The 12,579-nt window shown below is 41.8% G+C and overlaps 1 protein-coding gene across 3 annotated transcripts in view; it reads right to left on the bottom strand.

The window, feature by feature from the left end:
- suds3 (SDS3 homolog, SIN3A corepressor complex component) overlaps positions 1-12,579 on the bottom strand; it is a 56,599-nt gene that overhangs the window by 9,528 nt on the left and 34,492 nt on the right. For all 3 annotated transcript variants that reach the window (XM_059655095.1, XM_059655097.1, XM_059655096.1), the window contains exons 8-10: positions 10,890-10,951; positions 10,236-10,257; positions 9,993-10,098 (exon numbers count right to left, since the gene is read on the bottom strand). In XM_059655095.1, coding sequence (XP_059511078.1) covers positions 9,993-10,098; positions 10,236-10,257; positions 10,890-10,951 — 190 coding nt within the window. The remainder of the gene's footprint in view (positions 1-9,992; positions 10,099-10,235; positions 10,258-10,889; positions 10,952-12,579) is intronic.

The raw sequence follows: 12,579 nt of genomic DNA, 5'->3' as shown, positions 1-12,579 counted from the left end.
TGATGTGGATGAGCAGCGTTTTAAATAAATAATACTGCATTTCTGGGAATATTAACAATCTTAGATTCCTGAACTTTAAGTGTCTTTCAATTTTATCCTTCACTATTTCAGCTCAAATAATGGAGTGGACATGTTACACAAGTTGGAAGATTAGTTTTCACATTTGATGTTCAAGAGAAAAGAAGAAGAAAATGTGAGGCAGCCTGATAAAGAATGTCACAATGATGCACAAGGTGGGAACAGATCAGTCAACAGCATTACAGATGTCATCATCCAAACACTTTAGAAGGAAATAATTTGGAATGGAGCGGAAATACTTAGTTTTGTCACCCAGAAACAGTGCATCTCTCTTTAAGTCACTGAACTGAAAGGAGGGACTGAAAGGGGTTTCTGCAGCAACAGGTGGGATTGGAGGATGATGTGTTGCCTTCCTGGTGCCAGGATCCAGGACGTCAGTGGTACAGTGCAGGGAATACTCAAGGGAGAAAGTGAAGAGCCAGAGGTGGTGGTGCATGTTGGCACTAATGAAGTCGGGAAGGAGGGGCATTCTACAGCGGGACTTCAGAGAACTCAGAAGAAGGCTGAAAAGCAGGACTTCCAGGGTGGTTATCTCCGGTTTGCTTCCAGTTCCTCGGGCTGAAGAGGGCAGGAACAGGGAGATAATGGACTTTAACGTTGGCTGAAGATCTGGTGCCGGAAGCAAGAATTTAAACTCTTGGATCACTGGGGTATGTTTTGGGGTAAGGATAAATTGTACAAGAGGGATGGGTTGCATCTTAATTAGGTGGGGGACCAGCATTCTGGCAGGCAGGTTTGCCACTGCAACACAGGTGTGTTTAAACTAAGTAGTGGGGGGGAGGGGAAGGAGGAGAAAGAGACCAAACTGGAAATTTAAGAATGAAGTTAAAGGGAAAGTGAGAATAGGAGAAGTTAAGAAAGACAACAGAATCAACGGAGCAGAAAACTCAAGAAGGGATCGTACAGCGTGGCCAAGTAAAATAGGGATTGATAGGAAGGGTGAGGGGAGAAACAAATTTAAAATATTACATATGAATGCACAAAGCATAAGAAATAAGTTGGATGAGCTTGGAGGTTCAGTTGGAAATTGGCAAGTATGATGTTGTGGGGATAACTGAGACGTGGCTTCAAGTGGACAGGGCCTGGGAAATGAATATACAAAGGCTATACGTGCTATCAAAAACGGCAGGCTGATGGGCAGAGGGGTTGGAGGTGGCCCTGTTGGTGAAGAAGAATGATATTCAGTCCCTTGCGAGGGGGAACATAGAATCAGGAGATGTAGTGTCAGTAAGGATAGAGCTGAGAAATTCTAAGGGTAGAAAGACCATAATGGGAGTTATCTACAGGCCCCCAAACAGTAGTCAGGATGTAGGGTGCAAGTTGAATCAAGAGTTGAAATTGGCCTGTCACAAAAGGTATCACTACAGTTGTTATGGGAGATTTCAACATGCGGGTAGACTGGGAGAATCAGGATGGTACTGGACCCCATGAAAGGGAGTTTGTGGAGTGTCCCCGAGATGGATTCTTAGAACAGCTTGTACTGGAGCCTATCAGGGAGGAGGCAATTCTGGATCTGGTGTTGTGCAACAAACCGGATTTGATCAGGGACCTCAAAGTAAAGGAGCCATTAAGTAGTGACCATAATATGATAAGTTTTAATCTGCAGTTTGAGAGCGAGAATGGAGAATCGGAAGTGTCAGTATTGCAGTTGAATAAAAGGGAACTATGGAGCTATGAGGGAGGAGCTGGCCAAAGTTCAATGGTACAGTACCCTAGCAGGGATGACAGTGGAACAACAACAGCAGGTATTTCTGGATATAATGCAGAAAGCGCAGGATCAGTTCATTCCAAAGGGGAAGAAAGATCCTAAGGGGAGGCAGGGGCGGCCGTGGCTGACAAGGGAAGTTAAGGAGGTATAAAAATAAAAGAGAAGTATAACATAGCAAAGATGAGCTGGAAGCCGGAGGACTGGGAAGCTTTTAAACAGCAACAGAAGATGATTACTAAAAAGGCAATACACAGAAAAATGAGGTATGAAGGAAAACTGGCCAAAAATATAAAAGGAGGATAGTAAAAGCTTTTTTAGGTATGTAAAAAGACAAAAAAATGGTTAAGACTATAATTGGGCCCTTGAAGTTAAAAACGGGTGAATTTATTATGGGGAACATGGAAATGGCAGAAGAGTTGAATAGGTACTTTGGATCTGTCTTCCAGGGAAGACACAAGCAATCTCCCAGATGCAATAGTGGCTGAAGGACCTAGGGTAATAGACAACTGAAGGGAATTTATATTAGGCAGGAAATGGTGCTGGATAGACTGTTAGGTCTGAAGGCTGATAAGTCCCTGGGACCTGATGGTCTGCATCCCAGGGTACTGAAGGAGGTGGCTCTAGAAATTGTGGACGCATTGGTAATCATTTTTCAATGTTCTATAGACTCAGGATCAATTCCTGCGGATTGGAGGGTGGCAAATGTTGTCCCACTTTTCAAGAGAGGAGGGAGAGAGAAAACAGGAAATTACAGACCAGTTAGCCTGAGGTCAGAGGTGGGAAAGATGCTGGAGTCAATTCTAGAAGATGAAATTACGACTCATTTGGATAGCAGTAACAGGATAGGTCAGAGTCAGCATGGATTTACGAAGGGGAAATCGTGCTTGACTAATCTTCTGGAATTTTTTGAGGATGTATCTACGAAGATAGACAAGGGAGAACCAGTGGATATAGTGCACCTGGACTTTCAGAAAGCCTTTGATAAAGTCCCGCATAGGAGATTGGTGAGCAAAATTAGGGCACATGGTATTGGGGGCAAAATACTGACTTGGATTGAAAATTGGCTGGCTGACAGGGAGCAAAGAATAGCGATAAACGGGTCCCTTTCGGAATGGCAGGCGGTGACCAGTGGAGTTCCACAAGGTTGGGTGCTGGGACCGCAGCTGTTTACAATACATATTAATGATATAGATGAAGGCATTAAAAGTAATATTAGCAAGTTTGCTGTTGACACAAAGCTGGGTGACAGTGTGAAACGTGAGGAGGATGCGAGGAGAATACAGGGTGACTTGGACAGGCTAGGTGAGTGGGCGGATGCATGGCAAATGCAGCTTAATGTGGATAAATGTGTGGTTACCCACTGTGGCGGCAAGGCAGCAGATTACTATCTCAATGGAGTCAAATTAGGTAAACGGGAAGTACAACGACATCTAGGTGTTCTTGTACATCAGTCAATGAAAGCAAGCATGCAGGTACAGCCAGCAGTGAAGAAAGCTAATAGCATGCTGGTCTTCATAACAAGAGGAATTACGTATAGGAGCAAAGAGGTCCTTCTGCAGCTGTTCAGGGCCCTGGTGAGACCACACCTGGAGTATTGTGTGCAGTTTTCGTCTCCAAATTCGAGGAAGGACATTTTTGCTATTGAGGGATGCAGCGTAGGTTCACGAGGTCAATTCCCAGAATGGCGGGACTATCATATTTTTGCAAGCTTGGAGCGATTGGGCTTGTATACACTTGAGTTTAGAAGGATGAGAGGGGATCTGATTGAGATGTATAAGATTATTAAGGGATTGGACACTCTGGAGGCAGGAAGCATGTTTCTGCTGATGGGCGAGTCTAGAACCAGAGTACACAGTTTAAAAATAAGGCTTGGACATTTAGAACAGAGTTGAGGAGAAACTTCTTCACCCAGAGAGTGATGGATATATGGAATGTTCTGCCCCAGAAGGCAGTGGAGGCCAACTCTCCGGATACTTTCAAGAAAGAGATGGATAGAGCTCTTAAAAATAGTGGAATCAAGGGTTATGGGGATAAGGCAGGAACAGGATACTGATTGTGGATGATCAGCCATGACCATAATGAATGATGGTGCTGGCTCGAAGGGCTGAATGGCCTACTCCAGCACCCATTGTCTATAACTGAGTTAATCTGAATTGCTGACTATTCAGATCCTTCCATTTTGTCACCCTCCGTCATGTGTGTCACAACCAGATAGGTGAATAAGTGCTTTGATTTAAGTCAGTGCCAGCTTTGGGTTAAGTTCAAACTTGAGGGTCTTACAAATGTTATCCTTCGCCCCGAAAAAAGATGAAATTAAGAAAGTACATTCATACACCTGCCTTCCACTCATCATGTGCTATGGTTCTATCCCCACAACTTATTTGAACTGAAACTACAACATAATAATTCTATCTCAAGGCTTAAATATCATTTAATCCCATACAATGATATAAAGAGCACCACGGTCTCATAATTGTCTAATATTCAACTTACAAGTTTTACCAGTTTCAATTAAAAGTGCAATATAAAATTATCACATTGTGCAGTGTCATGTTGTTAACAATACCACTGTAACAAAATGGGTTGACAAGTCTGACTCAGCTGACATTCAAAACAAATCCATTAGTTTCTTACTCTGAATATTTGAAACAGCAGTCTTTAGTTCTTGAACGATGTCTGAAAATAGAGCATCTGTTGAACTTCCAATTGTTTTTTAAAGACTTCTGAAGTCAAACCTTAAATCAAACCTTGACATTTTTAAGGAAATAATTTTAATCTGTTTAACTATAAAGATTCCTATTTGCAAACCTAGAATGATTTAGCATGGTTTATTACACAAAAAAAAATGAAGTTATACTTCATTTGTTCTACACCTTGGTAAGACCTCATCTGTGACAGGGTTACGGTATTGCATTCAGTTCTGTATGGTTCACCTCAGGATGGAGATATTAACCTTGGAACAGATACCAGAATTATGCCAGAATTTGAAAGGGTTAAACTGTTACATTCCCTTATGGTTGAGGGACAACCCAATGAGCCAATTAAAATGATATAACAGAGCTAATAAAGAAGCAATTTGTTAAATTATGTGTGTCAGAACCAGGGTTATCAAATCTTAAAATTAGAACTTGACAATTCTAGAGTGAAATGAAAGAAGTGCTTTTCACATACAGTCATGGTAATATGGAATTCTCTCACCCAAATGGCTGTGGATACTACATCAACAGAAACGTTAAAGACTGAGAACAGCAAGTGTTTATTTGCTCGTAGTATCAAAAGATACAAACCAAACATGGGCGAATGATGTGGAGGTACAGTCATAATTCAGTTCAACGAATGACCAAAAGCTTGAAAAAGGTCAAATGATCAATTCCTGTTCCTATTTTACTCCCAGCCATGAGGTGATGAGATTTCAATAACTAAAATTTATAATTTGCTTAAAGATGCAAGTACCATCTTCTTCAGCCAGCCATCTTAAAATTTTTCACTCACTCATTACGATACAAAAAAAAGTCAGTATTAAAGCCAGTCTCAGAAGCAATTTTATACCTGCATTATTAATCTTCTCATTTGAATTTTATTTTATCTAAATAGCCAATATTCAATTTTTTTTAATGCATCTCTTAATTAGTTGGACATTGTGAGTGCTAAATACAAGGCTACTAAGCACTGATTTCAATTTTAAATATCTTGAATCATTTTATTCAGACATATGTTCATACACACTTCTGGAACATGTAGGACTTGAACTTGGAACTCCAAGGCCTAAAGGAGATCCGTCACCATTTAAGCACAAGCCCGCCATCTCCCATCCAATTTTATCCTGAGTAAGGTAAAACAAGGAAGAATGAGAAGGCCAAAATTTAAAAAGTGTCACAACGATGCACGGCATCAGGAGGTGATCAGTCTAACTTCTGTGATGCTGTTGACTTGGCTATCCAGCCATATTACAAAAGAAAGCTACTGAAGTGTTCCAACAAGGGATGAACTGGAATTCAGAATCCCTGTGAGAGAAATTGGATACAAGAGAGAAATTGGAGAGAAGAGTAAAACTGATGACGGAAGACAGTGAAAGATGTGGAAGTGATGCCTGCTGATGGTTATAAGCAAGGGCAAGAAATGGGCTATCTAGCAATGGGCTAACTTGCATGTTGTTTTTGACATGGAGGTCCAAGCTGAAGTAAATCAGTATCTTTACATTTTACTAAAGGTCTGTTACCATATTGAGAAAAAAAAACTGGAGGTGATGGGAACAAACTTGAAGAACCTAAGGGGCTTAAATTCAATACCAGGAAACGTGGGAATACAGAGTAAGTCAAAAAGTAATTTGCTGCCCCCAACTGGAAAAAAAAAGATGAACAAAGTGTGCAAAATGTGATCTAGAGCAAAAGGTTTCCAATCAAGGATAGCTCAGTGTAATGGCATACATTTATTTTGTTTACTGATTAACTAAGTCACTGTTAATAGTACTACTTCAGTGCATTAAAGTTTAGCTCTAATTACGTAAACATTGGGGCTGAGCATTGAAAGATTGGTCAGTCAGTTCAGACTTTACAGGTTGATCACAATACATACCAAATAAGCAATTTACCTAACAAGTATGATGGTTTTATGCTTGCGCAAGGCTGCTCTTTCCTGTAACAGCAGTACAACTCAACGTACTGCTTTGTGAAACACTGCTCACTATTACCTACAATGCTAACATTCTAATTTCTGACGTTACCTTTAGGCTTGGACACTATTTGAATATTATACAAACTAACCTTATTTTATGGAAGTGCACCAGTCAATTAGGTAAATTAGGGTAAAATACTTAAAATTAGCAATTTAACGATAAAGATAAATTAGTCATTATGAGAATCAGTTCGACCTTCTAACTAAAGCTTGGTCAATATATCCCTGATGTTATTCAGTCAAAGCCCCAAGGGCAATGTAGCAGAGTGTACATGTATCAGGTTTACTCTAGCTGTATAGTGACTTGGTGACAGCCCATCCAAAGTATTGGTTATGATTCTGGGTCTCCTTATTTGCAGGTTGGCACAACATCGAGGGCCGAAGGGCCTGTACTGTGCTGTAATGTTCCATGTTCTATGAAAAGGGATAGAACTGCATTAGAAGTGATGGCATAGTCATATTTGTCATTGGAGTAGCAATCCAGAGGCCCAGACTAATGCTCAGGGATGTGCTCAAATCCCACCACAGCAACGGATGGAATTTAAATTCAATGAAGAAGTTGGAATTTTGAGTTGATTTCAGCAAGGTGCCACAAAAGTGACTGCCACAAAAACCCATCTGGTTCACTAATGGCCTTCTCAGAAGGATATCTGACATAGGAGTCCAGACCCACAGCAATGTAGTTGATTCCTAATTGACCTCAAATGGCCGAGCAAGCCACACCGTTCAATAACAATTAGGTACAGGCAACAAATGATGGTCTTGTCAGTGATTCTTCCCACCACCACATTTTATGAAAGAATAAAGAATACATTTAGAGAAGGCTCAGCCAACTCATTCCTGTACTTAAGGGGTTATGAAGGAAAGTTTTACAGGTTGTACCTAAACTGACTGGAGTTTATACTTATAAAAATTATTGAAACAGACCTTGAGGACTTAGGAAGTGGACCCAAAGATACCTGGAAGATGTTTCCTTATGTGGGGGAAACTAGAACTAGCGGAGACAGTATGGAGATACAAGATCTCCCTCTTAACATAGAGGCTAAGAGAACTCTTTTTCATTAGTATACAGAAATCCTTTCCTCAAAATGTAGCAGCGGCTCAGAGAACACTTGAATTATTCAAGACCGAGTTAGATAGAGTTTTGATAGACAAAGGAGCCAAGGGTTATGGGCCTCAGACAGGAAAGTAAAGTTGATATCACATCAAATCCGCCATGATCTTAATCAAGATAGAGCAGCTTCAAAGGGATGAATGTCCTACTTCCAATTCCTATATTTATTTGATATAAATTAAACAATGTGCTTAAGGAAAATATAAAATAGACAAGTGACATCTTTTTACATTACATTTGGGAAAACATGTCTAGAATACTTTGTAAATGGTAACATCAAACCATTGGTACAGATACATTTAGAAAAGACTGGAATGCAATAGGATAGCTACCCTTTAGGCCAATAATCTGAAAAAAATTATGGCAGATGGATCAGAAAATATTTATGTATAATGGTGATTTGGTAAAACTGTTCATGTTTTCTCTCCAAACCTTCGAATTATCTCTAGGAGAACTTCCACTTAAGTTAATCAATTCAGAGAAGCAATTAAATAACCATCATGTCCAGAATCTCACCATTAAAGTAGTTACTTTATTATTATGCTGATGCATTAACCATTTCTTAGTGGCTTTTTTCTCCTCTCACATTGGACCAGGTAATTTATACATTTGATCCTGAAACATGGATTTGCACTCAATGTTCTTGGAGAAAACAATTAGAATACTCAGGCAATAAAATGTGAGGCTGGATGAACACAGCAGGCCAAGCAGCATCTCAGGAGCACAAAAGCTGACGTTTCGGGCCTAGACCCTTCATCAGAGAGGGGGATGGGGAGAGGGAACTGGAATAAATAGGGAGAGAGGGGGAGGCGGACCGAAGATGGAGAGTAAAGAAGATAGGTGTAGGTGGGTAGGTAGGGAGGGGATAGGTCAGTCCAGGGAAGATGGGCAGGTCAAGGAGGTGGGATGAGGTTAGTAGGTAGCTGGGGGTGCGGCTTGGGGTGGGAGGAAGGGATGGGTGAGAGGAAGAACCGGTTAGGGAAGCAGAGACAGGTTGGACTGGTTTTGGGATGCAGTGGGTGGGGGGGGGGGAAGAGCTGGGCTGGTTGTGTGGTGCAGTGGGGGGAGGGGATGAACTGGGCTGGTTTAGGGGTGCAGTAGGGGAAGGGGAGATTTTGAAACTGGTGAAGTCCACATTGATACCATATGGCTGCAGGGTTCCCAGGCGGAATATGAGTTGCTGTTCCTGCAACCTTCGGGTGGCATCATTGTGGCACTGCAGGAGGCCCATGATGGACATGTCATCTAGAGAATGGGAGGGGGAGTGGAAATGGTTTGCGACTGGGAGGTGCAGTTGTTTGTTGCGAACTGAGCGGAGGTGTTCTGCAAAGCGGTCCCCAAGCCTCCGCTTGGTTTCCCCAATGTAGAGGAAGCCGCACCGGGTACAGTGGATGCAGTATACCACATTGGAAGATGTGCAGGTGAACCTCTGCTTAATGTGGAATGTCATCTTGGGGCCTGGGATAGGGGTGAGGGAGGAGGTGCGGGGACAAGTGTAGCATTTCCTGCGGTTGCAGGGCAAGGTGCCGGGTGTGGTGGGGTTGGAGGGCAGTGTGGAGCGAACAAGGGAGTCACGGAGAGAGTGGTCTCTCCGGAAAGCTGACAGGGGAGGGGATGGAAAAATGTCTTGGGTGGTGGGGTCGGATTGTAAATGGCGGAAGTTGTAAACGGCTTCCTCTACATTGGGGAAACCAAGCGGATGCTGGCCAAGATGTTAGACTTAGGAACAAAAACAAATAGAGATTGCTAGAAAGCAGCCCAGCTCTTCCCCCCCTACCTACTAACCTCATCCCACCTCCTTGACCTGTCCGTCTTCCCTGGACTGACCTATCCCCTCCCTACCTCCCCACCTACACTCTCTCCACCTATCTTCTTTACTCTCCATCTTCGGTCCGCCTCCCCCTCTCTCCCTATTTATTCCAGTTCCCTCTCCCCACCCCCCTCTCTGAGGGTCTAGGCCCGAAACGTCAGCTTTTGTGCTCCTGAGATGCTGCTTGGCCTGCTGTGTTCATCCAGCCTCACATTTTATTATCTTGGAATTCTCCAGCATCTGCAGTTCCCATTATCTAGAATACTCAGGCAAGTGTTTCAATGAATTTTAGCCATGGACAGGAAGCTGAAGAGGCCAAGGTGAAAATTTGGAAACAGTGGGTTTGTACCACCATCTAGTGGCCTTTTACTACACATGCAGAAATCAGCTTTCATTTTAAGAAAGGAGCCAAACGGTGATGATGATTTAGGAGGTACAAGTTTTTTTTTTAAATTGGAAATTACAGACAACATGATAACAGGCATTATCCCACATATTTAGAAATATATTATTACAGTTCATTTCAGTGACAAACAATGAGAATTCAGAATATTTCTTAATTATAGCCACAGCAAAAAAATGGAAAAATAAAAATCTTCCTAACTCACCATCTCTTATCATAATACAACTTGCCATCTTCGATCCGTGCTTCGTATCTCTGTGCTGGTGATTCTGCAGGAGTGCTAGGAAGGTGCTCAGGAGAAGATGGAGATGCTGCCAAAACAAAACATTAAAAGGTAAAGACTGCAAAGTCAGACTCTTTCATTACCTTCTGTTTTCTGGAGACAGATTATTTTGGGAAGAATTGTTTGGTAACTACTCGAGAAAAGGTTATTAAAAAGTGCAACTACCTGGTCTTTTTGGAGATTTGAGCTGTAGGGAATAAAAAGAAAAATTGAAAATCAAACAGTTTCAGCCTGTCACCTTCAGCAATTAAGTGAGCACGTGCTCATCAAATTTGTCACTGCTTCAGGGTTGTGCATCTTGTAAAGTCAAAATAGCTTACCATGACTTAAACAAAGCTGTGAATTTGTTAAAGCATTTAGGATATGATTAAACTTTCTATTCAGACAAAAACTGTGCCTAACTCTAGTCTCAGGCTAAAATTCCTCCTCACCCAGCTTGGCAACCACTGTTTATCCTCTGTAACACAGAAGATTGAAATGGCTAAGAATAAACCAGTGATTAGTGGGTCTGGATCATGTTTGAGCGTTGAGGGGAATCTAGCCCAAACACAAAGTCTTAGTAGGACCTGCTTCCATGCATTAAAAAGCAGTACAGAAATAAAATCACCATCAGTCTCCAACTAAGAAAAGAACTGTGAGCACGTTTAACAAGTTACAGATACTGAGATACAGTGGCCCGTCTTCTATGGAGGGTATTCATCAGCTGCAAGGTAAAAATATCATCTAACACAGACATTCGTGGAAGAACAGAACTAAGTTCATAGTAAAATTACTGTAGTGTTATAGTAACTTTGGCCATAAAAGGCCAACGTAAATCACCTTATTAAGAGTTCGTAGATCCTCCATAATCTGCTCATCTGTTAACAAATAATTTAACTGCGGTATTTTTTTGTTAAGGAAAAGAGAAAAACAATTCCTATGCCTTACATGGATACCAAAACATCAAATTTTAAAAATACTCTGATCCTTGAAGTTCTTTCACGTGTCAGCAGTGACTCAACTGGTAACAAAATCACCGAGTCATGGATTCAGGTCCCACTCAAGTACTTGACATCACAATGTAGTACTGATTTTGTTCTACCGATGCTGGCCAAGATGTTAGACTTAGGAACAAAAACAAATAGAGATTGCTAGAAAAGCTCAGGCAAAACATTAACTCTGGTTTCTCTTCGCAGATGCTGCCAGACCTGCTGAGCTTTTCCAGCAATTTCTGTTTCCGTTTCTGATTCACAGCATCCACAGTTCTTTGAGTTTTTATGCTAAAAACTTAGGCCCCATTTGCCTTCTCCAATAGATTCAAATGGTTTCTCATCTTTATTTTGAAGAGCAAAAGGTATTATCACAGTAGTCTGCCCTCAAAAGCAACATCACAAAAACTGTTTACCTGATGAGTATCATACTACTTTTGTGTGAGTTTGTTGTACACAAATTGGCTGAACTTCCTATTTTCCAGGACTTTGGATACATTTATTGACGTGGTCACCCACATCTTAACAGCATGTCAGTAGTGATGAAGAGATAATGGGAGCTGCAGATGCTGGAGAATCCGAGATAACAAAGTGTAGAGCTGGATGAACACAGCAGGCCAAGCAGCATCTTCGGAGCACAAAAGCTGACGTTTCGGGTCTAGACCCCCTCTAGAAAAGGGGGAGGGAGACAGGGTTCTGAAACAAATAGGGAGAGAGGGGGAGGTGGATCGAAGATGGATAGAGGAGAAGATAGGTGGAGAGGAGACAAACAAGTTAAAGAGACGGGGATGAAGCCAGTAGAGGTGAGTGTAGGTGGGGAGGTAGGGAGGTAAGATCAAGGTAAGATAGGTCATCCCGGCCCCTTGACTTGTCTGTCCTTCCCGATCTTACCTTGATCTTACCTCCCTACCTCCCCACCTACACTCACCTCTACTGGCTTCATCCCCGTCTCTTTAACTTGTCTGTCTCCTCTCCACCTATCTTCTCCTCTATCCATCTTCGATCCACCTCCCCCTCTCTCCCTATTTGTTTCAGAACCCTGTCTCCCTCCCCCTTTTCTAGAGGGGGTCTAGACCCGAAATGTCAGCTTTTGTGCTCCGAAGATGCTGCTTGGCCTGCTGTGTTCATCTAGCGCTACACTTTATTGTCTAAGAAGTGACGAAGACTGGCTGACCATCAGGCTGAGAAGAAAGGACAAAGAACAGTATAGAACAGAAACAAACCTCAGCATACCAACCTGCACTGACACATGATACTTTTCTAAACTAAAAATCTTTTATCTGTAAGCAATTGTATCCTTCCATTCCCTGCCTATTCATGGATTCAATGCCTCTTAAAACACTTAATATATCTGCTTCCACCAGCGCTTTTGGCAATACATTCCAAGCAGTTAACACATTACATAAAAAAAAAAACTTGCCTCTCACATCTCCTTTAATACTTCACTTTAAATATATGGCCCCCAGTAATTGACATTTTCACCCTGGGAAAAAGGCTGACTATCCATGCCTCTCAATTTTGTAAACTTCTATCAGGTTACC

Source organism: Stegostoma tigrinum, chromosome 26, assembly GCF_030684315.1.
Source record: "Stegostoma tigrinum isolate sSteTig4 chromosome 26, sSteTig4.hap1, whole genome shotgun sequence".
NCBI lineage: Eukaryota > Metazoa > Chordata > Chondrichthyes > Orectolobiformes > Stegostomatidae > Stegostoma > Stegostoma tigrinum.
The sequence above is the reverse complement of the archived record's forward strand: the minus strand, read 5'-3'. Positions and strand labels throughout refer to the sequence as shown.